General features: G+C 42.2%; 2 protein-coding genes across 2 annotated transcripts; both read right to left on the minus strand.

Moving 5' to 3' along the window:
• Positions 1-3,836: 3,836 nt before the first annotated feature.
• slc25a10b (solute carrier family 25 member 10b) lies at positions 3,837-17,525 on the minus strand. Its single transcript, XM_061083515.1, has 11 exons — positions 17,151-17,525; positions 12,116-12,235; positions 10,073-10,187; positions 9,306-9,354; positions 9,121-9,162; positions 8,990-9,033; positions 8,848-8,918; positions 7,193-7,285; positions 7,004-7,081; positions 6,828-6,884; positions 3,837-5,832 (listed from the first exon to the last, which is right to left on the minus strand). The coding sequence occupies exons 1-11, from the start codon at positions 17,238-17,240 to the stop codon at positions 5,731-5,733; spliced, it is 861 nt and encodes a 286-aa protein (XP_060939498.1). The 5' UTR covers positions 17,241-17,525; the 3' UTR covers positions 3,837-5,730.
• Positions 17,526-22,813: 5,288 nt separating this feature from the next.
• Positions 22,814-23,482, minus strand: LOC133024481 (claudin-9-like). The gene has a single exon (XM_061091602.1). It carries the CDS (start codon positions 23,480-23,482, stop codon positions 22,814-22,816), a length of 669 nt encoding a protein of 222 aa, XP_060947585.1.
• Between the last annotated feature and the right edge of the window lie 211 nt (positions 23,483-23,693).

The following is a 23,693-nucleotide window of genomic DNA, read 5'->3' on the forward strand; positions in this document are numbered from 1 at the left end:
CTTCGGATAGAAGCATCTGCTGAATGAGTAAATGTGAATAAATAATTCTACCAATACATAAATATATGACCTACAAACTATCCTAGGAATGCTTGTGTTGTTATAGTAACACTGCTTACATTTGACAAAAAAGTCCCACCAGAATGTTAACTTGGGAGATGTTGTGGATCTAAAATCAATAAATCTTCAACAGATGCAATGTTGACTTTAATTCTTGTGCAAAATCATGGAAATGCACAACTCCCATCTCCCTGAATTGAGATAAAACTGTAGATGTTATTTTGCTGATGATGTTTATTTCCCTAATATTTTGAATGGTGTTAAAGCCCTGTTACATGTTGCCATCAGTTTTATGTTTCAAGAAGCTGCAGCTCTCTTCTTAAAGGCGCTTTGTGTTCTGTCTCGCATGTGCAACGAGTCTTCAACCACTTCACTGGAGTGAAAGGGAATCTGAAGAGAAGAAGAGCTGCAACTCCTCCGTCGTTTAGTCCTCGTCTAATGATCTTCAACTCTCTGTCATGTCTTTGTGTAGGCGATGTTAAACAATGACACCAGGTACTGAACTCTGTGTTTCTAAGATACATGAGTGTGTCCGTGGGTGTTGGCTGATTGGAAGATATTAAAGGAGAGAAAATGCAACACTTTTACAACACATCTGATAAAGAGGAAACTTCTATACCCATAAACACTTTGGCTGTGACGCACCAAACATTATCAACATGATGCAAGTTTGTGAACACAATACAACAGGTTGCATTTGTGTTCAATGACGACTCCTGCCGTAGCAAGGCAACCATTGAAATGCGAGAATATAGGAGTGTATGGAAGCTTGCACATTTGATTCCTAAAGGCATCTAAAGGTGCTTTACATTACAAATTAACACATTAAATTATGAAGGCAAGAGAAAATCACAAAAACTACTTTTTTTTAAGGTAAATAAAAAGGTAAAACTAAAGTAGAAAAGATTCTGACTGTGTGGGTTCAGTTTGTGTCAGTTACATGCCTGTGTGACAAATTTCAAACAGTGCTGTTGTGTGTTTGTGCTTGTTGTGTGCACACAATAATGGAGGACTTGTCTTTTTTTTAAAGATACATTTAATCTACTACTGAACAGAAAAGACAAGCGGACTAATACTAAGGTGACCATAACACCCCCCCAGAAGTGTTGCAATGATCGGACTGATTTGTTATAAAGAGCCGTGAAGCTGAGGGGATGTGCAGCGCTTGGTGATAATTCTCTGGTTGTTATGAGGAGTGTCACGTGTAGCTGTTTGCGTGTTTTTTTATTACTGAAACCTATGCGTAAATAACAATTCAAATTCTCAGTGTCTATTTGAGGAGACTAGTTACCATGTGCTGAGCAGCAGGCAGAAAGTTAGCTTTTATTCTCACCACCCACCTTCATCCTGTTTCCAGGGTTTCATGGTGACCTTTGAGGTACTATGAGTTCCTGCTGTGTTTCTGCTCAAAGACCACAATCACTTCTCCCTGAGCCCTTGACCATGTTCAGATTAAACTGAACTGCAGCTGGCCTTTAGAAGCACACTGGCCAGGGGAGATGGGAGCTACTTTATTATTCCATTTCACAGTCTTCCTAACTCAAGTAGATGCATTGCTGAATGAAAACAAGTCCACCATGAAATCCTGTATTTATTTCTTAAACGCTGACATTTAAAGGTGCATTTGGTTTGCCTACATCTACATTTGAGCGAATAACAATGACGTAAATAACACTTAATGAAGTGGTTATGACTAAACTGTTAAAGGTGCTGTATCTAATCGATGGCTAAATTACCAGTATAGAAGAAAGAGTTTAACTGCTTTAAGGACATTTTCCTGAAATTTTCCTGAAATCTTCCAGAGAGGCTTTATGGTAGAACACGAATGCCCCACTCTTTTGCTCTGGATATTTTCTTGAATTTATCCTGCCAGGAAATGCCAGGAAAAAAGTGAGCGCAATTGAGAATACGACATGAAAATGTCTGGATAGTTCAAAGTGATGGAGTGGGGGTGTTGATGACATTTTTTTTAACCGCGATGGACTGGAAACCGGAAGAAAATAAATATATCAAAGAAGACCCTGAAGATGATGTAACCTTGGACAGACAAAGAGATTCGAAAGCCTTTGGCGATGAAGGCCAACACCGGCGTTGATGTGCTGTTAACAAAAACACTGCAGCCTACTGTCCCCAGAAGAATTTGATTCGTCATCTCCTACCTCCTGAATGTTCTACTCAGGAGCCACCTCTTGCATGAATCTTCCAGAACCTTTTCCTGTTGGGAACATGTCTGAGGTGAACTAATACATTGTCCAGAGTTGACGTCTGAAAACAGCTTTGATTTGCTTAAGTTTCTATAATTTTTCTCAATTTTTTTTTAACTTCAGTTAGTAAAATAATAATATTTATAGCACTTTTCAAAACAATTATCAAAGTGCTTTACTAAAAACAATATAAAACTTAACTTAACCCGACTACTTTAAAAAAAAATTGGTAAGATAATGGAATCTTTGAATGATGTTGCGTCAGTGTGCTTGTTATGATTGAGACACCAGCTATTTAATTTATAGACATCAGACATGATATATAATGAGTGTGGCAGATATGGTTTATGTTCAAATATATCTGAAAGAACATCGCAGTAAATAGGCCAACAGACGGATTTTCCATATCCCAGGACGTACAGTTCCAAGACTGTGCAAAAATAGCCCTCCTGTTGCCGATGAGAAAAATGAGCAGAGGCATTAGGCCCATGAATTCCCACAGATACACGATGAAGGTAGAGGTGATAACAGTCAGAGTCATCACTGCTTTGCATGTGATTGATGCTATCAATGAAGTAATGTGCAGCCATCTTCATCTAGGCAGAGGACAGACAGCTGATTATTATCACCCCCTTAAACTCTGGACAGTCCTGGTACGTGCCTCAGGCTATGGAGGCAGTAACTCAGCAAAATGAGTCCAGGTCCTAAGTCCGTGGGCTGATGTGAAGGACCCACCGAGCAAAAAACAAAATCTACAGCATGTCCTTGTTCTGATGAGGGCAATGCAAGCATCAATGATGATAACCCTGTGGCAGCAGAGACCCGAAACACAAAGATCACTGGGTTTGTTTTGTAACATGGATTTGACAAAACCCAAAAGGCCTGCAGCTGATTCAAGAAATATCTAAATTAATAATAATTACAATGGGGAACAATATCCATCAAGATCAAGGTCCATGCACTGTTTCATGAGAAAGATAAAAAAAAATGTTGAAAAACTGTATTTTATAAGGATAATGAAATTAAAAAGTGAAGAAAACATTATTTTTCGACTGGATCCACATCAAAATGTAATTGATTTCCCTCGCTGGACCACTATCTCTCCAACAACCACATTCACCTTAGATATTTCACCAAGGGTTACAACTAATATAACTGTTAAGTATTCAATTTCTATTCACGCAATTTCAATATCCTACATGTATAATATGCTTCACTGTTAATTTGTTTGTATTGTACACATTTCTAATTATTAAGCTTGTGTGTTTAATTTATATTTTGAATGTGTATTTCACGATTCCCTTTGTAGCTGCTGTAACACGGTACATTTCTCCATAGTGGGACGGATGAAGGATTATCTTATTTCCTTTTATCTTATCTTTTATCAGTCCAGTGCTTTTTGTCATAGTCCTGCTGACACTAAACCAGCATGGGTGAAAACATGACCTCTATAAAAAGAGTGTGGTGATGTGATTTACAACAATCTCTCTCACTACCATAAACAAATGTATAGCCTGATTATGTAATGTAGGACAGGACACACAGCACAGAAGAAAAACAATAAAACACACATTATTTCACATTAGTATTTTAATTCCAAAATTCTTGGTAACTGATCTCGAAAAGATTAATTCCAACACCCGGAACTGGGGCTCCCTCCAGTTCCATTTCTATGCATATGAATAAAGCTGGGGTTAACATTAGCAGTATTATGGCAGATCTACAGTTGAGGACCTCACACTATAAAGGAACTCATCATTCAACACAACAACATGCAGGCAAACATTCATTTAGTGGCATTGTGGCCCTTTTTTTTAATGTATCCTAGGATGAAGATGCAGGACTTGTTAGAATGCACAAGTCAGGATACTTTACACATTGTTACACTGCCCCCTGCAGGACATATACAGTAAGGCAACGTTACTTGACATGGTCTCTGTATACAGAGCAGGCACAGCACAGAGAATGCCTACTATCACTGAACCAAAGTCATCATGGAAAATAAAGTCAAGGGCCACAAAGCGTCCTCAACTGGAACCACTAACATGTTCAATCAAAAAAAGAAATTAAAATGTATTTCTATTTCTACTCAGAACTTGAACTTTTAAGTCTATAGCGGGTGTTTCTACTCAGCGGGTAAGTCAGTAGGATAACAGAGATTCATTAAAGTGCCTTTTAAAAGAGAGTGGCATCCTGAGTCATAAAGTCTGACATGCGTTCATCTAGATGAAAATGCTACATATACACGTGTAGTGTACTGCAGTTCTCTACAGGCATCTGCATTCAAACAGTATAAGAACTTTAAGAGATATCAAGTGGTCATTTGAAATTACATTGCAGAATTGGAAAACTTAAAAGAGCCACTGACAAATGAACCCTTGTCACTCTGCTTCACAGTTTCCCCACTAAGTCCCTCCTCACTTAAAAACTCGACACACACAAGCTTGGTCCTCTCCCCTGAAAGATTTAAGAGTCAAATCATAGCAGCGGTGGAATAAAGGAATGAAGTAAAGGAGAATCAGAAATTTTAAAAATAATAGTAAGGCGAGGAGAAGGCAAAAAAAGAAATCTGTAAAATCCAGGGTGCATCACATTTGGTCACCGCTGTTAGGAATGATTACTATGTAGTTCCATAACAGCTGGATCAGTCATGTTTCACCAATGGCTTTCGGGAATTATTATAGTTTGGTAAGAACGGCACTGATGTCAAGGCTACACTTTGTTGACAACTACACAAGTAAATCACACACAATGTCTTCGCCTCATTTGAAAACAATCAAATGTTGTAGAGAGTGATAAAGCCGTTTTCAGACATGGACTGACAGCTGTATGTGGGAACGCAAATGCCCGAGTCAGTTGCTCCAGACATTTTACAGAACGGAAAATGTCTGGGTGAGCCGATGTGAAAATACAACTGGAAAATGTTTGGAAAATTCACAGCGAGCGAGCGAGCCTGTTGATGACGCTTCTAACACTCGACAAATACGAAACTGCAAAGACAATTTAAGCCGCAGTCTACAAGTGCCGATCACCTGGTGTGGGCTCTGAAAGCGCTGTGCACCACTTTGGATTAATGCCCCGAGTGCAGAGATTAGAACATAAATCACATTATCTGATCAGCAGTTAGACTGTCATCATCAAGGTCGAGGAATAACGCTGGTCCCCCAACTCAAATCATCTCATCCAGACACGCATTTAACTCTACTAGAAATTATAATGGACGACTACATTAACATCTAGAGCTCATTTTTAATCTCCTTTCTAAATTTTGAAGGTCAACCTAAAATCAACTGGACTGCACCTTCCGAGCAGAAGGACTCATCTGTTTTTCCAGTATTCATCCCTTCCAGCCGCTGGTGCTCACCGTCATCAAAATCCCTTAGTGTCTTGCTTTGAGACAGAGGTAGAGCAAAAGGGGGAGCCTGAGCACACGCATAGTGTGGCCCCCCCACCCTGCGGAGAGTGCTCAGGAGATGATGCGAATGCCAAAGTTCTTCTTGAGCTGCTCCAGGAAGAGGAAGGTGAGCACTGTGTGGGGAATCAAGCGGATCCCTGCTGGAGCGAGACCCTGTAGGAATATACAACATTGCATTGTGACATGGAATTCTCAACCTAAAGCTTCTACAACAAATATATGTATCCCTAGAAACTGACTTTAAATCACTGCCTCCAGCCACGAGGTTATGGGTTTGTTCAGATCACACAGAAACTTCGGAACATATGACCATGAAGCCCAGTGGGAGGATGGGGTGTGGGTCAGGGAAGAAACCGTAACAGGGGGAGGATTCCAATTTTGTTATTTCCAATTTCTTTAACATTGTGAGTTAGGATATTTTTCATGGAATTTGATGAAAAAAAGAATCAGTCACATTTAGGGGACTGATGGGGTCTGTAATTTGGTCAAGACCCTTTTTTTTTTTTATTGACTACTCACTTTCGAATACTAACAATAAAAATGACAATTTTTATTTTCTATTCTTTGTGGGAGAACACTGTGCTTGAACAAGGAGCCATTTTCTAAATGTATTCAGTGATGTGTTTACTCAAAGCTTTAGAGCTGACAGTGAACAAGGAAATGAGTGCTTAATTACTTTATTGAAGCAGGACTTTTGCATGGATGTTGGACATATAATTGGCCCCTATGTGTTAACTGTGGCCCCTTAATGGCCCCTGTTTTCAAAAAGTCCTCGATCTGCCACTGCAGTCAGCAACAGCAGCTCTCATAGGGTCATTAACAAGATCCTGCAGGATTTATTGTTTATTTGCATAGTCAAATACATGAACTGTCCTGCAGAGGGCAGAGCATTCTCTCCTCACCACTTCTTTTGGTTTGACTGAGTTAAGATGAATCTACAGTAATTTACTAAAATAATTTCCATGTAATTGAATAAATACATCATAGTGTTGCAGCACCTATTACTATCTTGAACTGAGGGCTTTTCTTTCACTGCTGAGGCACAGACAGGGACCAGTAGGAATCAAAGCATCCTACTCTAAAGAAATCCTGATTAATTAGTACTAAAAAATGACAATCATGTATAGTATGAAGGAGTGTCTTTTTACCTTGTAAAATGCAAGAGGTCCTAGCTTGGCAGTTTCACGTATGCAATGTGCTACCCCCTGAAGAGAGAGACAGGCTGGGTGAATATGACGACATTATGACACATGAAGTGGAGGGATACGCAGAAATAGAGAGGAATGAAACGATTAGAGGAGAAAATTAAGAGGGATCTTCTCACCGTGTACTCTCCCTTTGAATTCATCAGTCTCGTCTTCATCACATCCAGAGGTTGACACAGGAACGTAGCACAGCCTCCCTGCAGAGGAAGAGTTCACAAAAGCAGAGGTCAGCAGACAGAAGGGGCCTTGTCAACACTTGTCTGAGTCAGGATTCCACTGCACACAAATGTATAAAACCTGATACTTACAGCAATGAAGCTGGAAAGAAAGTGTGTGAGCATGTTATCTCCCATCATCCCCGTTCCCAACACAAGCTGCTTGGCCTGGTCATAACACGCCAACTGATGGTGGGAAAAAGAAACAAGAGACAGAGAAAATTTGTTCAAAGGTCTTTCATTCAAATCAGCATTGTCCAGATGTAACCAATACCATGGCTCAGGTGTCTATCTGTGTTCCGGTTTGGTGTCTAGGGACACTGTGGTCATATGATCCTGGAATTACACTTTTCAAGAGTTGGCCTACATGTATTATGCAATTACATTCTGTATGTAAAAGAAAAAATCTGTCAAAAGCACTGCACAAATGTTAGTGTCCAATTCTAAATGTTCAGGACATGGCTCACCTCAGTGGTAGCACAAAAAAGACACAGTGCCATCAACAAGATTATTTAACTGACATAACTATTGAAAAATGATAATGACAAACAAGTTTCGAGACCTGGGATGGGAACCAGGGAAACGTTCTGAAGACATCTACTCTGCAAAGCTGCATTTAGTTTTGATGTGCTGACATTTACAGAGATACTGCACATTGAAATGTGTTTTCTGAGCTTTGAGCTGAATTGTATGAGTGTTCTCTGATGAAATACATTAATGCAGGTTTGAATATCACATTTTATTACCAATTCTAAAACAAAAACAAAATTACTGCAATGCAGTTGTATCTCTCTGCCAACCAGTGCAAAACATGTTTTTTGAAGCCACCATGACCTTGGCCTTTGACCACCGAAACCAAATCAGTTCATCAGTGAGTCATAGTGAACGTTTGTACCAAATTTGAAGACATTTCCTCAAAGCTTATCTTAAGATATCAAGTTAAAAAAAAAACATAAACATACTCTGAGGCCACCTTGACCTTGCCCTTTGACGCTTGACTACCAAAATGAAAACCAAGGTTCAGTGAATGTTTTTACCAAATTTCAGAGAATTACCTGGAAGCATTTTGGAGATAGCGCGTTCACAAGGCAAAAAACAAGCTTTTTTAGGTCACAGTGACCTTGACCTTTGACCACCAAATTCTGTTCAGGTCATACTTGAGGCTAAAGTGAATGTTTGTGCCACATGTTATAATATTCCCTTTGGAAATTCCTGATATATTGAGTGCAAAACAACGCTCGGTCATGTGACCCTGACCTCTAGACCTTTGAGCACCAAAATGTAATCAGTTCATCTTTGAGTCTAAGTGAATATTGGAACCAAATATTGACACCAGCCATCTATACCGGCTGTTCAAACTTCCTAGGACGACCGCGGCTGTGACGTCGGCAAACTTCCTTCAAAAAGCTGTAAAGTTACACTCCCAACAAAAAGTAGCCTATTCATAAAGGAAACTGACTCATTATTGATGCATGTAACTTTAATTTAATTCTGTTGACTTCAATTATCTCCTTTATTAACTTATACATGGATTCTAAATTTGATACACACCTTAACATGGCTAATAAAAATATTAGCGTTTGAAGAAACAGACATTGCTCTTCACTGGTTGAAGAATCCTCCTGGTTTCCCTCAAGCTCACAGGCTGTTTATTAACTTTTTAACTCACACGATTTCACATTAAACCAACAAAAGGTCCCTGCTAATAAATGTCCATCTCTCCGCAGTCTGTGATTGATGTGACTGACCTGTCCAACAGTGACCATGGCTCCTCTGCTGGCGGCCATGGTGGCTCCTGAGAACAGTTTCCTCACACCCTCTGTGGGACAGGACACAGGTCACAGATCAGACAGGAGTGATCAGTGTGAAGTTACACCCAATAGGATTTACCTTCACTGGCGACTCTGTAGAGCCCATCCACAGCATGTTTGTAGCTACAGGAAATAAGACAAACACCAGCGTTATATCACGGTGAAAGACAGAGGACATCTAACGCGACAGAATAAAGTTACAACACTCACCCCCTCCTCAGCTCCGGTGGTAGTTTCATATCATTCTGCATCCTAGAAGCCATAGAGTTCAGATATTTTATATTAATAATTGTTGTTTTTGACCATAGACCAATTATAATAAATTATAAAGCACTTAACTGCAGGAATTGTGCATATACATTAATGCCACTTTGAATACTGTCATGGAGTCTTACCTGACATTCACCAAGTCTGCTGGCGTTCCGACAAACCCACCAGTAAAACCTGTTGAAATACAATCCTGCATGGGTGACACTGCATGTGTATGCTTGCACATATACTTTACAGAGTGACATTTTGGTCGGTTGTGCAAGTTGTGATTGTTACAGTTGGGGTACGGGCTAGGAAAAGCATTATGCCAATGAGCATCCTCACAAAAGCGACATGCACTGAACTGCACCGACAGTATGACATCGTCCAGAGGGGCTGCATGTGAGATCCAAACCGGGTAAGTGATAGGCTTAAGACTTTTCTTGAGCCCTCTAGTAAAAACTCTGGATAATGTCCAAATGAGCCCATGTGAGAACAAAGCAAGAGATTCTCTGGAGGATTAACAACAAGCGAGTGTATGTTGATGACGCTTCTAACACGTGACGGACGGAAAAAAACAAACGGAAAACAAATATCTTAGGATGAAAAAGATGTTCCATAAATGAAGAAGACACCGCCGGAGATGTAAACTTAAAAAAAAACAGATTCAATAACTTTTGGTGATAAGGGCCGAGGTTGCGGATTAAAAAACATGTGATCTTGGCAGCAGAAGGAATACGTTACATCCTGCCTCTGTCTGCTGCACCACCCCTCACCTGAGAACTCCAGAGATTTCTGTGTTTTTGTGAACGTGTCATGGGTGAAAGGTAATAAAAACCCAATTCGGTGGACATTGTCAGGAGTTCATGTCCGAAAACGGCTTAAGATAGAAGTACAACAAGAGTGCTCGCACCTCCAAAGGCTCCCAGCAGGACCTTCTGGTAGAAGGGCATTGGGCCCTGGCTTGTGCTGCCCAACATGTCCCTCACTGTCTCATAGATGGCAAACCTGGTGAGGGAATAGGACATCTGAGGGGAGAGGAAAGAAGAGGAGAGGAGAGGGAATGAATCAACAGATGATCCAACAGTTTCTTTTTTTCAGCCACTTGGAAGCGCCTCGGGCAACATAGTGAAACATGATCAGGATGCACCATTTACAAGTTGAAACTTCTCCTTCTCTTCATCATCCACTTGCTAGGAATCAACTTGTCTGACACCTTCCAGTCATAATGTAAATAATCTGCAACATTTACAGAACAGCTTAACACACTGCAGTCAGTAAAACTACCTGTCTACTACATGCAGTGGCGGTTCGTCATACAGGGCGCTGGGGCGCCGCCCACCCTACAATTTTGAGATGAAAAAAAAAAAAAAAAAAAAAAATGACATGTCAAAAAACATTATATATCAAATAATTTAATAAGAAATGTACTGTTTTAAAGCGTTAAATGTGTGCCGGAGACCGTAAGCCCCTGTCAAAAACCACTTAATATATTATATTTGGTAATATATTTGCCATTCGTTATCACTGAGAGAGAAGCCACTCCTCCCTGTGGGCGCCGGGCAAGTGGAAGTCTATGGAAGCCAACAAAAGGGGCAGGAACATTTGAGCAAGGACAGCTTCTCAATGGCGGATGACAGTTCGAGCCATGGGCGCACTTCACTTGCGCCTACAGCCAATGAAAGGGTTTCTTATACATCATGCTGACAGGACTGTCCAATCAGAGACCTTATCACTGATCTACAGGAGCTGCATAGTTAGCAGATACTTTTAATCTGCACGGAGGTGCAGCTCCGGTCCCGGAGCACTGAGTGAGACAGGTAGAGGACAGACAGTGGACAGATAGAATCATTGTTGTTTACTGTGTCGTGTGTGTAGTTTTATTGATCAGTAATAATCAGCTGAAATTTTTACCCACATGTTAACGTGCATGGGGACGTGCTCCTCCGGGACCGTCCCCGGGGACGTCCCGGTCTCGGTCACCTCCCGGAGCACCGGAGCATCTCCCCGGGGACCGGGACGTCCGGGACGACCGGGACGCGACCGGAGCACCTCCCGGAGCACCGTGCACCTCCCCGGGTGCACCTCCCTCCGGCGCTCCGGAGACCGGGACGTGTCCGGGGACGTCCCGGTCTCGGTCCGGGGACCGGGACCGGAGCACGCACCGGAGCACCTCCCCGGGGTGCTCCGGGGACCTCCGGTCCGGGACGTCCCCGGGGACGTCCCGGAGACGGTCCCGGAGGAGCACGTTCCCGGGGACGTCCCGGACCGGAGGTCCCCGGAGCACCCCGGAGTTTTTTATTTCTCATTGCGGTGGGCTATTTAAACCGCGCCGCCCAAGTGCGCCCCCCCCAAAAAAAATGTCACCAGCCGCCACTGACTACATGTATTCAGTATCCTACAGTATCTGTAATCTCTGTGCGTGTACTTTTTTGTTATTGGGAGAAACAACACGATAATCTTGTTGAATCTCATGAGAATGCAACAGCAGAATTTATATGTGCTCTCAGAAGGGGACTGACTCATTCTTTTATGTAAAGCACCTTGAACTGGCTCCCTGTATGAAATATGGTATAACATTTGAATTAACCTGCCTTGCGTAGGACACTGGTTCATGTCCAGATGTCTTATATGTTTGTTAATTGTTGTTTTTAAATAATTGCAGAGTGGTTTATAACACTTTAATCTTATTTCGAATTTAATCAGATTCCTCTTTCAACTATGAAAAGCTCTTGTAGCTTTGTAATAACCATTTATTATCATTATTATAATTATTATATAAGTAGTAGTATTAATAGTATTAACAGTTGTATTGGTAGTAAGTAGTTGTAGTGATAGTAGAAGTAGAAGTTCTACAGGTATTGGTGTTTGTGTTGCAGGAGGCAGAAGAAGAAGAGAAGGCGTTTATGTTGGGGGCACACATAAGGACAGAGTGATAATCCACACACATACACACCTGTCTGCAGAGGGAGGCAGAGAGGCCATTGTAGAGAGCCAGCACCCCGTCATTCTTCACCACGTGGATGGCCATCCCCAACATCCTCTTCTTCACTTCCTGCTGTGTCTGCAGGTGTACCTGGAAAGAAAGTCACATGCAAGGAATGAATGTCATGCCAGTGAGGCACTGCAGTTGACAGAACACTGACACCAGTCTGCAGACAGAGACAGACACGTGACCCTGCCGGGGCTGACACAGCAACTTTTTTACAACTTGTTCCTGCTTGTGGGGAATCTGAGAGGCCCTCGTTAAAATATCTACACGCTCCTAAGTGCATCACAACACTAAATAGCTGCAAAACTGCATTACTTAATCAGTAAATCAACATTTTTACAGACGTGAGAGAGCTCAGTCTCAGAGGGATCGGTGGTGAGTAAGCTGAGTCATCACGGGTAGGTAAGTTACAATACAAGCACAATTTGTATGTGTGTGCATGTTTGCGTTATCCTTGTCAGGGGAAGTCAGTTGCTCCACAACATGGCCTTTGTCCTCTATTCTCCTCTGAATCTGGAGACCACTCAGCACTTGTTAACACATTGCCCCCCCCCCCCCCCCCTCTCCCTATTCCACTGTTAATGGCTGCTTGATTCAATTCGTCATTCTTTTAATGATTTCCTCTATTTCACAACACAATTGGTTTTATATCACCAAGATTGACCCACACCTACACCCTGGTTTCACCATTTAGTCACTGGTTTTGATAAATCAAACTAAAGCATCTGGCACCATTTAGATATTGGGATCTATGAGAACTACTGGGTGGTACAAAAATAAAATACAATTTCTTTAAGGAATAGAAAGTGGATGTTCATATGCACCATGATATTCCATGAAGGGAACCAAAAGAATGTTGTAAGACAAAGTCCTATTGAGCCACAAGCAAGTTAAGCACACACACACAGTGGTGAAATATTACACTTAGATGTATTGATAAGTCTGGCCTAAAAACTGGGCTTTTACATGAGGTCTACAAAAATGTAAAAGCCCAAGGTCTACAAAATCTTGTTAAGCAACTCTGCTGCATCAGTGTAGGACAACAAGAGATTGGCATCTCTGATGGGGGAATAGATTTCTTCGTTGGCAACAAGGAGAAACTCAGTCAAATGGGACTGGGCACTTTTTGCTGAGTGATGTGTGTTTAGTCCAGCCCTTCGTCTCTGCTGAAAACCACTTTCACATAAGTATATTCTTCTCCAAATTACGCCTCAGTCTGGCTTTCTAAATGTATCAGGTACGGTAACGCCGTAAGTCTAGAGCACTATGAAGCCATTAAGCTTTGTATGCTGTTTGAGCAGAGTCACCATCCTTCTCATCGTCCGGCAACAGGGACAAAGCAAACGTTCCCAGTACATCATGTGGGTTGAATGTTTTCAACAAAGCTTCATGAACGTTTGATCCTTATCAGGAGTAGCTCGGCTTGGAGGTGTCTGCTCATATGTGAATCTCATTCTATGGTAGCTCTGCAGGGAAGCCACAGTTTAACAGTTGCAGTGATGGGGAAAAAAGGGCCTGCACCATAGGACTGATGAATTTTATAGTTTACACCAGTAGACTAATCATGCATGACATCTTTACATGGGGTTGTTGTTCTACACATTTCAAATGACGCACAAGAGACATTCTATGCTTGCTGCCTTGAACATCACTTCGACCATTTTGTTGCATGCATTTGCAGTATCTTTTATATTTGTTAATTATTAATTTTCTGATAAGGACTTTAGCACAAGTGCACATGCATCCACACTGGTTCACTCAGGACATTTCAGGAGTCAAGCATTATGGGGAGAAGTTGCAATTCTGAATTTTGTTTTAATATGTGAAAGCAAGTTCGCTCTGCCAGTGAAGATGACAATGATAAACAGTACTTCTGTTTAGTACAACAGTACTTTTACTTAGATATGAGCTCATCTTTGCTTTGTAACTCCATGATAGTTGTTGCAGGGTTTCAGGTACATCAGCTAATTCCACATTCAACGGCTTAAAAAAGATCTTCAGTTCCTTTTGTTTACTTTTCATCTCCTGAATTCTCTCACTAAATGCCTGTAGGAGTTTTGCACAAAGTAGAGTAGTAGCTTCAGAATTACAGTTCAACTTTTTAATTATTGGTTTGCTCACAAACTTGCAGACGAAAATATAAATGACTTGTTTCAATGAAGTAACCCTAGCCAACCTCAAAATTCATGTAATTATCTACCACCAGTGTTACCAAAACACTAAAGTGTCAACAGTTAACACAGGCACTGTGCTATAGTGTACTGTGATAATGAATGAGGACATTTTGCCCATGTCAGTTAATTCAATTAATACTTTTCCTAGTGTGTCCATTCACAAACTGTCGGATTTCCACCATGTTCCGTGCTGGATCACTCAGGCACATTTGAAATGGCTCCTGACAGTTAAAAGGGAGCCTACCCCTGACTGAAAAACTCAAGGTAGTTTTAAAGCCAATTTTTGTGTGTTTTATATATTTCTTTTAATTAACAACCTCTCCAGCTAAAGGTACCCCTATGCCGTAATATTGATTTTGGACCAAATATGATGTGGCCTACATCAAACACCAGTAACACTTCTCACTTGACTGTTACTTTAGCTACTTACGTTTGAATGGTGTTGAACAACATGAGCAGATACAAGTAAACACAAGTTTTGTTCAGCTGGCTCTGTACAGCACAACGGAACTTATCATTTATCACAGCCCACGTCCTGTTTGCGGCATGTTATCCCCTCTGTCCCCTCATGCAACTGTCAAAATAAATAGAGGCAGAAAAGCCAATAAAGACACTGCTCTTTGTCTCACTCTGCCTCTCTCCCTCACACTCCCTCTCTCTGTGACCATGAGCCGCACCATGATAAATCCGAACCATGTCGGTGGCCATTAAAACATCCATAAAGATTTGACTGTCTTCATTGGGCAGCCTTCATTGATTGTAGAGGACCTGGCAAAAATGATGAAATAGCTTACATAGTCAATGTAAAGAGAAACAAGGACTCTGAGCTGTGGTGATGTTGAGTTGGAATTTGTAGACGTGTCGTTGTCTTTTTAGTTAAATTAAAATCTTATCAACTGGAGTAGAGTCAACAAAACAGAGAATGTGTTACAGTCCAACTGTTTATCATCTGCACCAGGGGTGGGGAACTGTTTCTTATCAAGGCCATTTCAATTGTATAACATTGTTGGAGGGCCACAGGCTTATCATACATAGTATACAACAATGTGAACTCTCTGAGGCAATGGGCTGATTCTGAAATAGGTTTGAGGTTCTTAGCTGGCTCGGCACACAGCTGGCCTGAATGTGAAGAAGCAGCTTCAGCTGCATGCTTCCAGCTGCACTTTTTTTGTTCGAGCACCTACAGTGGGATGCCCTATTTAATTTGTAAGGATTACACCTACATTGAATTTTTTTAGAACAAGTTTTTTCAGCAATGACGCATGAAGAGCTACGTTTCATTCATCCTGACCATCCTGAAGGACATGTTACTACAATCCTTTTATTTTAATGCATACAAAATAAACCGCAGTCAAAAGACAGTTGACACGTGAGGAGGTTAGCTGCAGGGGTTTTATAGAAACATCAACCATCAAGTTGACCAAGGACTCAACATATAAGCACTGCACCAGACCATAAAAGAAACATCAGGGACTGTAGAACGCTGCGGCCAGTGGCTCTGGATCAGGAGGTAAGACCCCAACTGGGCCCCAAGATGACACCCAGGTCTGATCAGCATGTGGTGGGCCTGTCTTAGAGAAAGCTGCTCATACTTCAGTAATTAAAGACGTTATAAACCCTGAAGCAACTACACAACCACACTCAAATTGTGATGCTTCAGCCTTTCGTTACTACGATTTTAAATGGCATCAGCAGCTAACAAGCAAGTTACAGCAGACGAGGAGCAGTCCAGCAGACATTCTTAGAGAAAAGTGCTGATTACTGACTGTGCCTGCGTAATTACACAGCACATGACTTCCTGAGGACCAGTTCAGTGTTATCAGGGTCGTGTGCTGCTGCTGCCTTCAGAGCAGCCATAAGAGAGGTACAAGCTAAAGTGAGTGAGGATTTTGGCATCAAGTAGAAAGGTACTGGTTTAGACCTCACACACATTTGTATTTATATCTTTGTGAGGCCACTTGTCTTAATGCATTCCCCATCACATATCAATGCCTACCCCCAAACCTTGGCCTCAACTCAACCTTATTCAAAACAAAACCAAAACCAAGGCTTAACCTTCAGACTTCTAAACAAGCTACTAAGGTACAGCCCTACGTTGATAGTTGATCAAAAAACTGTGTCATTTATTAGAATTATCTACGCCATTGATGCACCTATTCTTCCTGAGGTCCACGAAGGCTTTGCATGTGACAATACTCCATTACAACTGACATCGTAAACATTAAAATATAAACAGGGTAGGACAAGAAAACACACACACACACACACAGCTTTCAAATACCTTATTGGACATTAAATATACTCCCATTCATTGTGGACGGTTGCCTTAACAACGACCAATTCATAACCCAGCTCTCACCTTAACCTAACCACATTTCACACACACACACACACACACACACACCTGCTGCCAGGCGATGACAGGCTGCAACTGGGGGGTACTAAGTATCCCTCAGTTGTGGTGGTCTAACAGTCAAACCATTCCTACTGAATGTAATCCACACTGGGACATGTGCCTGTGATCAAACATTACATTCAACAGGGACTTTCTATTATCTCCCACAGTTATTAACAGAGTGAGTCAGCCGGACTAACCAGCTCGTCACTGGTTAACCTGAGTGTTGAACTGCAGCCTTTAACGCCCCCCCCCCCCCCCCCCCCACAGGCTCAGGGAATCTCAAGGCGACACATAATGATATTTAAAAACCATGCAGTAACATTAGAAGCTCCACGAGTCTGTCCTCATGTGACCACAGCTGCAAACAGCTGCAGGCTGGTGTCCAGGCCTGCGCTCCTCCACCCCCCAGAGGACCCCCCCCCCTCACCTTGATCAGATCCAGGGGGTGCGTGCAGCAGGCGGCCCCGCACGACGCCAGCCCCCCGAAGTACCACCTCGACATGCGCTTCTCCGTCATCGTGCTCGTGCTCGCGTCCTCCAGCCGACTTCCTCCCTCTCAGCACCCGGCTCGACGCGCCTCTCTGCTCGGCTCCGTGCCCGCGCTGCCCGGCCTGTGCAGGAGCGCGATGGGGGGGCAGCTGTCAGTGGTCCGCCGCGGGTTCGATCCCCACACGCGAGCGACGGGAGGAGAGTGCGACCGCGCTCCCGAGGACTCTGAGCTGCATGGGCATCGCGCGCGCACACGCCACACCATGCGCGCGTCTGTCTGCACGTCAAGTGTGTGTGTGTGTGTGTGTGCGCTGTTTGCCGTGGTGGAGCCAGCTGAAGACACAAGAGAGGAGGAGAGCAGCCAATTGCCACCGTGGACGTCGGAGCTGCCTACTCGACCCCCCCCCCCGGGCCATACAATTCAAAGGTTGTGTACGTGTGGGGGGGGGGGGGTGGGTGGGGGACGGGGACGCTGCACGAACTCGCCGCCCCACTCGCACCACTGTCAGGCGGATTCTTAAAGCCACACGCCCCCTCCTCCCCGCTGCAGAGCGACGGACGGGGCTCCTGTCTCTTTAAGAGGAGATCGCTCCACATTCCCCAGCGCGCAGAAACGTCCCCATGCCAAAACACACAGACACATGTTGAGGGAGAAGGTTCTGTGACAAACTTGTTCCATTACGATGTGACAGGGAGGTGAGATCATATATGAAGCATTACAATGACCCACAAGCAGCGGTAGAGATGTTTCGAGGTGACCAATGCTGCCTTCATGCACATGCACTGAACTCAGGAGAATCCCCAGACTTTCTGATCGTTTTTAGACATGACCTCCGGAGGATGTCTGCAGAAATGGGGATTGAGTCTGCCCCTTCACACATGAACAATAATTAATGTCCGCTGAGACGTGCTCACAACAGCACAGACATATCCCGAGCGTTCGGGTGCAACAGGAAGAGGCAGGAAGTAACAATAAGTCTGCTGCGGAGATCAGACTTTTTGTGTTTTACATTCAATTTAGCTGACGCTTTTATCCAAAGCGACTTACAATAATGCGTAAGTCGCTTACAGCACATTGACACAGGCATTCGCTCTAATCACCAAAAACTATTGGCATCTTCATTGGTGTCTTTGACATGTATGGCACCACTTTTTCATCCTGAGATATTTGTTTTCTTTTAAAATAAAATTTGAAAAGCAGAAATATCACAACCACTTACTCATAGTGTTGAGAAAAACAACAACGTGTTCTTTATCCTTTAAGAGAAGTAAGAGCCAAACTCAGTTTTGCTCAATTTAAGAATTTATTTAGGAAAGCAATGAACAGGTTACGGCAAAAGACAATGGGTGCCAGTACATGAAGTGTATCAGAGCGCCTCGAACATCTGGTGTCTGTCTATTTTATACAGTAGATCTTCGTTCCTCCCTCCTCGGAAGTGCGCACGCGTAGTCCATCCTCCTGGCATTTGGATACGGAAGTAGAACAGGGAGACATCCCCCAATGCAATAGTTGCTAAGGCAACGAGTTTTCCTACAAGAACGTCCTTCACCCACAGATACAATATGGGGCAAAATTGTTGAACAGCGAAGCAAAGAATATTATGTTTCCTGCTGTATCAAAACATTCCTGACTTCTCATTCTGAGAATGAAAAGATGATTATTTCGCTATATCGGCTGTACGTTCTGTTTGTACAGACATTCAAACGACTAAACCAATCAAGGCAACAGCAAAGTGACGTACATACATTCTAATTTGTAGATTAAACCTTTAGGAGAGGAAAAGGTTATTAAAATCATTTGTATAAAGCATAATGTCTAACTAAAATTACTTCTATCTTTATTGCTTAAGAGTTCCGTCAGACACAGACTATAGTTAAAAATTTGAAATCCCAACAATAGCGAGTCCTGCAGAGGATCTTCTGCTTTATTCTCACATTGGCTCCTTCGGACTTTCTGCTGATATGTTACCAGTGGACTGGCCGGAGTAACTCTGGAGTAAGTCCGGAGGTTCTCGGGAGTTCAGAGAATGTCTGAAAGCAGCTTGTGTGACTGCAGGATATTATCACAATCACCATGTGTGTAGTGTTGCTCTAAGAGGCTTAAGATTCCAGGAATATCCACACTTAGTAAACATGTTTCATTTATATCTTACATCTATCATGCTTTGATGACTATTTGTGTTTGAGGTACAAGACATTGCATGTATTTGCGAACGAATTAGGCAAACCATATAAAACTGATCAATTTCGCTTTCTTTCAGGTGCCAAAAATCTTTGTTGGAGGGCCCCATTTAGCCCATGGGCCACTATTTGCTGACAACTACGTCAAAATCATTTGAAGCTCCCTTAGCTTTGTTGCTTTTTCTCTTTTTCTCTTTTTCTCTTTTTCTCTTTTTCTCTTTTCTCTTTTTTCTTTTCCCTTCACCTACAGACAGGCAGGGTTGGGACCTCTACAGGGGAAGGATGTGTGGGTGGGTGTGTGGGAGGGGGTCACTGTAAATTGTAAAATTTAGAAAAAAGTGAGCATTGTACAGTATCTCTTTAATGTCCTCATTTTGTATCACCGTTGCTCAATAAACATACTATAAAAAAAAATAATAATTTGAAGGAAATTTTATTTGTGAGTTGTCATCAGTGGGGGTGAGTGAAGTTGAAACCCCAGCACATAAATGAGATCTGCAAAACAGACACAATCATTACTGTTACATTTCATGTAAGTACAGGTGGCCCAGTACATGGACAGCGTCTTAACCCCCTGGGAGGAGTGGGTGTTACAGTTCATTAGAGGAGTTTGCTAACAGAACACATATTAGTCTGAACTGTTAAGACTCAGTTTCATGTAAACCAGACAGAATAGTGTGTAGAGTGTGGATTTTCACTTGATTATTTTGATTCACCATATATATTGAATATATTGCATCACATACTATCTAATGTGGGAGGAATGGCGTGTTTTTAAAGTTAAATCACATATTCTGCCAAGTGAAGTCACTTTTATCCTGTTGTATCTTGATTTCATTGTTTTCTCATCAATTTGTCTAAGGCCTCAAGCAGCAACATTGCGAGTTCCTGTCTAACACAGAGGAATGTTTGGCACAGTCCAGAGAGCCTCAGGTCTTCTTTTCACCGCCCGTCAGGACGACTTAATCTGTCTGACAAGACTGCATGGAGACACCAATATCAGTTTCTGTAATAATGTCTGTCTCTTATAGAGTTTTTAATGTCAGACCAGTTATGCAGGTTTTTCATTTCCAACACGTGAGCAAAATATTATCTATTCACCCAGACTCATGGACTTGTGGTGTCACGTAGAGGCAGTTTTACATGTGTCTTATTCACAGATAGAAACATGCTCCTTTGGTGGAACAGCTACAATAGAGCTGGGTAGTCAACTAAACAAGCTGACCTGTATCATGAGGCAACTCACAGGCCTCTGAGGGGGACAGATCAGACATGTCTAAAGTGCAGAGGAAAAATCTCACTGACACCTTCAAGCAAAAACATTTAACCACAGCCGTAACATCATATGCAAAGGAGTTGACAAAAGCTGTTAGCTTTATTGCCAAGTATTTACATGATCTTGTCCACCCTTTTATTTACATACATGAATACCTCAAACCACAGGGGTATGTTTGTCAGCAGGATAACACAAAAACTACTGCACGGATTTACACGGAACTTAGCAGAAGGATGGGTCCAACAAAGAACCTGTTCAATTTTGAAGTGGATTTGAACAGAAGGGAAGATCCTGTTTTTATTTTACTTTCACTTTCGTTAACATTGCAGCCTGGTGTTTTTGCCGTTTTCATCAATTTATGAGGGAATAGTTTTAATTATTGATATCTATGAGTTTGTGCAATTTGGTGCTGCTTCACTGAATTTTAGTGGACTGTTGGGCCTCGGCAAAGGTACGTGCTCTGCATTTGACACATCTTTACATTAGAGAGAGCACATTACGGAGTCCTGTAGTGTCTACTGCCCCCCAGTGTAATTTGTCTGCTGTCACAACTAGAAATGTATTTCACATATCCTCTGGTCTGATTCCAAACCACTTTGTGTTTGGTTTTGCATCAGACTCTAGGATATGTCCACTGAAATACATTTCTAGTTGTCAAGTGGCTTTTTATGATGTGAGTGTTTTCTCTCATTCCTCTGTAACAGTAACATGTTATTTTGTTGCAACCACACTTTGTAGCCTATAGGTTTATTAACACTTGGACACTGTTTTTGTATATATTTGTTATGATATTTACTATGATATGTATTGCTGGTAACTGATATTATCACGTGATAGGTTGTATGAGTGTATTAGACTACCATCATTTCTCATGTGTGATTTAGTCTGAGAAACATAGACTTGTGTATGTACTTTTCCAACCAATCCATTTCTGTTTTCAAATAAATAAACAGCTACAGAACTAGTTTGACATCTGTTGTAAATATTGAAAATTAATATGATCAGAAAGATAGGAATTCTCCAGTGTTTCACAGTCCTTCAAAACATCACTTGGGATGTAATGTTCATCTGCAGGGATGATAATTTCTGAATGTATATACTGTCGATTTTAGCATAAGAGATTCACTTTCAAGAAAACCAGTTGTACGAGAAAACAAACATATATTTATTGAGTAGAAACATTACTGACAAAAAAACAAATGGAAAAAAGCAAAATCACACGTAGTAAATATTATTAAAAGAATAAACATCATATTATAATAATAGTAAAAAGTAAATTAAAACTCTGTCTTTCTTTCTAAATTAACGAAATGAGTACTAGTGCAAATTGTGATGGATAAAAATACACAGCATATCTCTATACAGTATATATCCTAAATATATGAATCATTTATTTAAAGGGGTAAAAGTTAGGCTGTAGGAGTGTTTAAACTCATATCAAACAGGGCACAGAAAACCACAAAAAAACAAAAAATGTAAACAATAATAAAATAATAAACCAATAAGAAAGGGTTGAAATATAAGAGTAAATTTGCCTGGAAATAGTAAAAAGTGCAGAACAAGTAAATAAACAGGCAACACTCAAACTGCCCACTTATATTCAGAGAAAACACCAGCACACACAGATGTGCTATGTACACTGGTCTTCTGTACACAGACCGCCCAAACACACACACACACACACACACACACACACACACACACACACACACACACACACACACACACACACACACACACACACACACACACACACGCACACGCACACACACACACACACACACACACACACACAAACACAAGCAGGGGCAGAGTGGAATTTGAGAAATGTAAGTCACACACATTAGTAATTATCTAAATATCTACAATCTTCCCACAATTCACTTCTACTCCCACACTGACACAAAGCCTTTAATGAATGTTTATTCTATTACAAACCTGTTGCTATGAAGTTAATCATGTGAAAAGTGTAATGAAATACACATTATAACTGAAACACACTCAGCTGGATCAGATAACACATACAAAACACATTACAGGCTCATAATCCCCTTGTTTGTTGTGTTGTTGCAGTTTCCAGAAGATTGCTTGACGAGGACGTGACCTCTGAGTTTGATCATAACTCGCATGTCCAATAAATGATCTCATACAAACGATTTTTCCGGTTGCTTCCCCTCTCCTGCTGCCCCAGTATGTGGGTTGTCCTTTGTCGCTCCTCCAAAAACAGGCAGCACCCTTCCTCCTGGTGGAGAAGACCCAACGTGCAGCAGCGAGCCCCCCACCAGGAGCAGCAGACTGGCCCCCCAGCCGAGGTACAACGCCGGTCCCAGCTCTCTCTTTAGGGGAGCTGCAACGTTTGGGTCATAGAAGTCCCTGATGATGGCGTAGGCCGTCCAACAGATGGGTATCAAGAAGGCAAGGCCAGCCACAAGGAAGAGCACCCCTGCTAACCTGGCCAGCCGAGCCTTGGAGGCCTGGTTAGCATCGCCCATGCAGTGAGTGCACTTGGCCCCTGCGACCCCAAGCATGAAGGCCAGAAGGCAGAGGAGCAGGGAGAGGACGGTGAGGCCCCGGGCAGCCTGGCCGGATGAGGGCAGGGCCAGGGTGGAGTCATAGGTCTTACACTGGATTTGGCCCGTGGTCTGAGACAGGCAGTTCATCCACAGTCCCTCCCACACCACCTGGGCGATCACCAGCTCTCCGCCCACGAAGGCAGACACACGCCACAGTGGAGCGGCGCACACCAACGCCCCAAACACCCAACCCAGTATGGTCAAAACCAGGCCTAGCAGCTGGAGACCTGTTGATGCCATGATCAGTGAAGACACTCCAGAAGATAATCCAGATGCTTGTCTTGTCTTTTGTCTCGTCCGAGGAATTTCCTGAGAGTTTATTGAATAAAGTAAAGAAACATCAGGTCAATTATTCAGTGAGATGTTCAGAGAATGTAGGGTTTTGAGATTGATTCTCTTCTTCTCCTCAGTATCCTTCCCTGTTAAACACATAAATATGTAATAATGGCAT

Source organism: Limanda limanda, chromosome 2, assembly GCF_963576545.1.
Source record: "Limanda limanda chromosome 2, fLimLim1.1, whole genome shotgun sequence".
Taxonomy (NCBI): Eukaryota; Metazoa; Chordata; class Actinopteri; order Pleuronectiformes; family Pleuronectidae; genus Limanda; species Limanda limanda.

Excerpts from the sequence above, each read along its gene's own strand:
- slc25a10b (XM_061083515.1), bottom strand. The coding sequence starts at position 17,240 with ATGACGGAGAAGCGCATGTCGAGGTGGTACTTCGGGGGGCTGGCGTCG. Across the intron at positions 10,188-12,115 it reads CTGCCTCCCTCTGCAGACAG|ATGTCCTATTCCCTCACCAG; the intron begins GTGTGTATGTGT and ends CTCTCCCCTCAG. Across the intron at positions 7,082-7,192 it reads TTCTTTCCAGCTTCATTGCT|GGAGGCTGTGCTACGTTCCT; the intron begins GTAAGTATCAGG and ends CTTCCTCTGCAG.
- LOC133024481 (XM_061091602.1), bottom strand. The coding sequence starts at position 23,482 with ATGGCATCAACAGGTCTCCAGCTGCTAGGCCTGGTTTTGACCATACTG.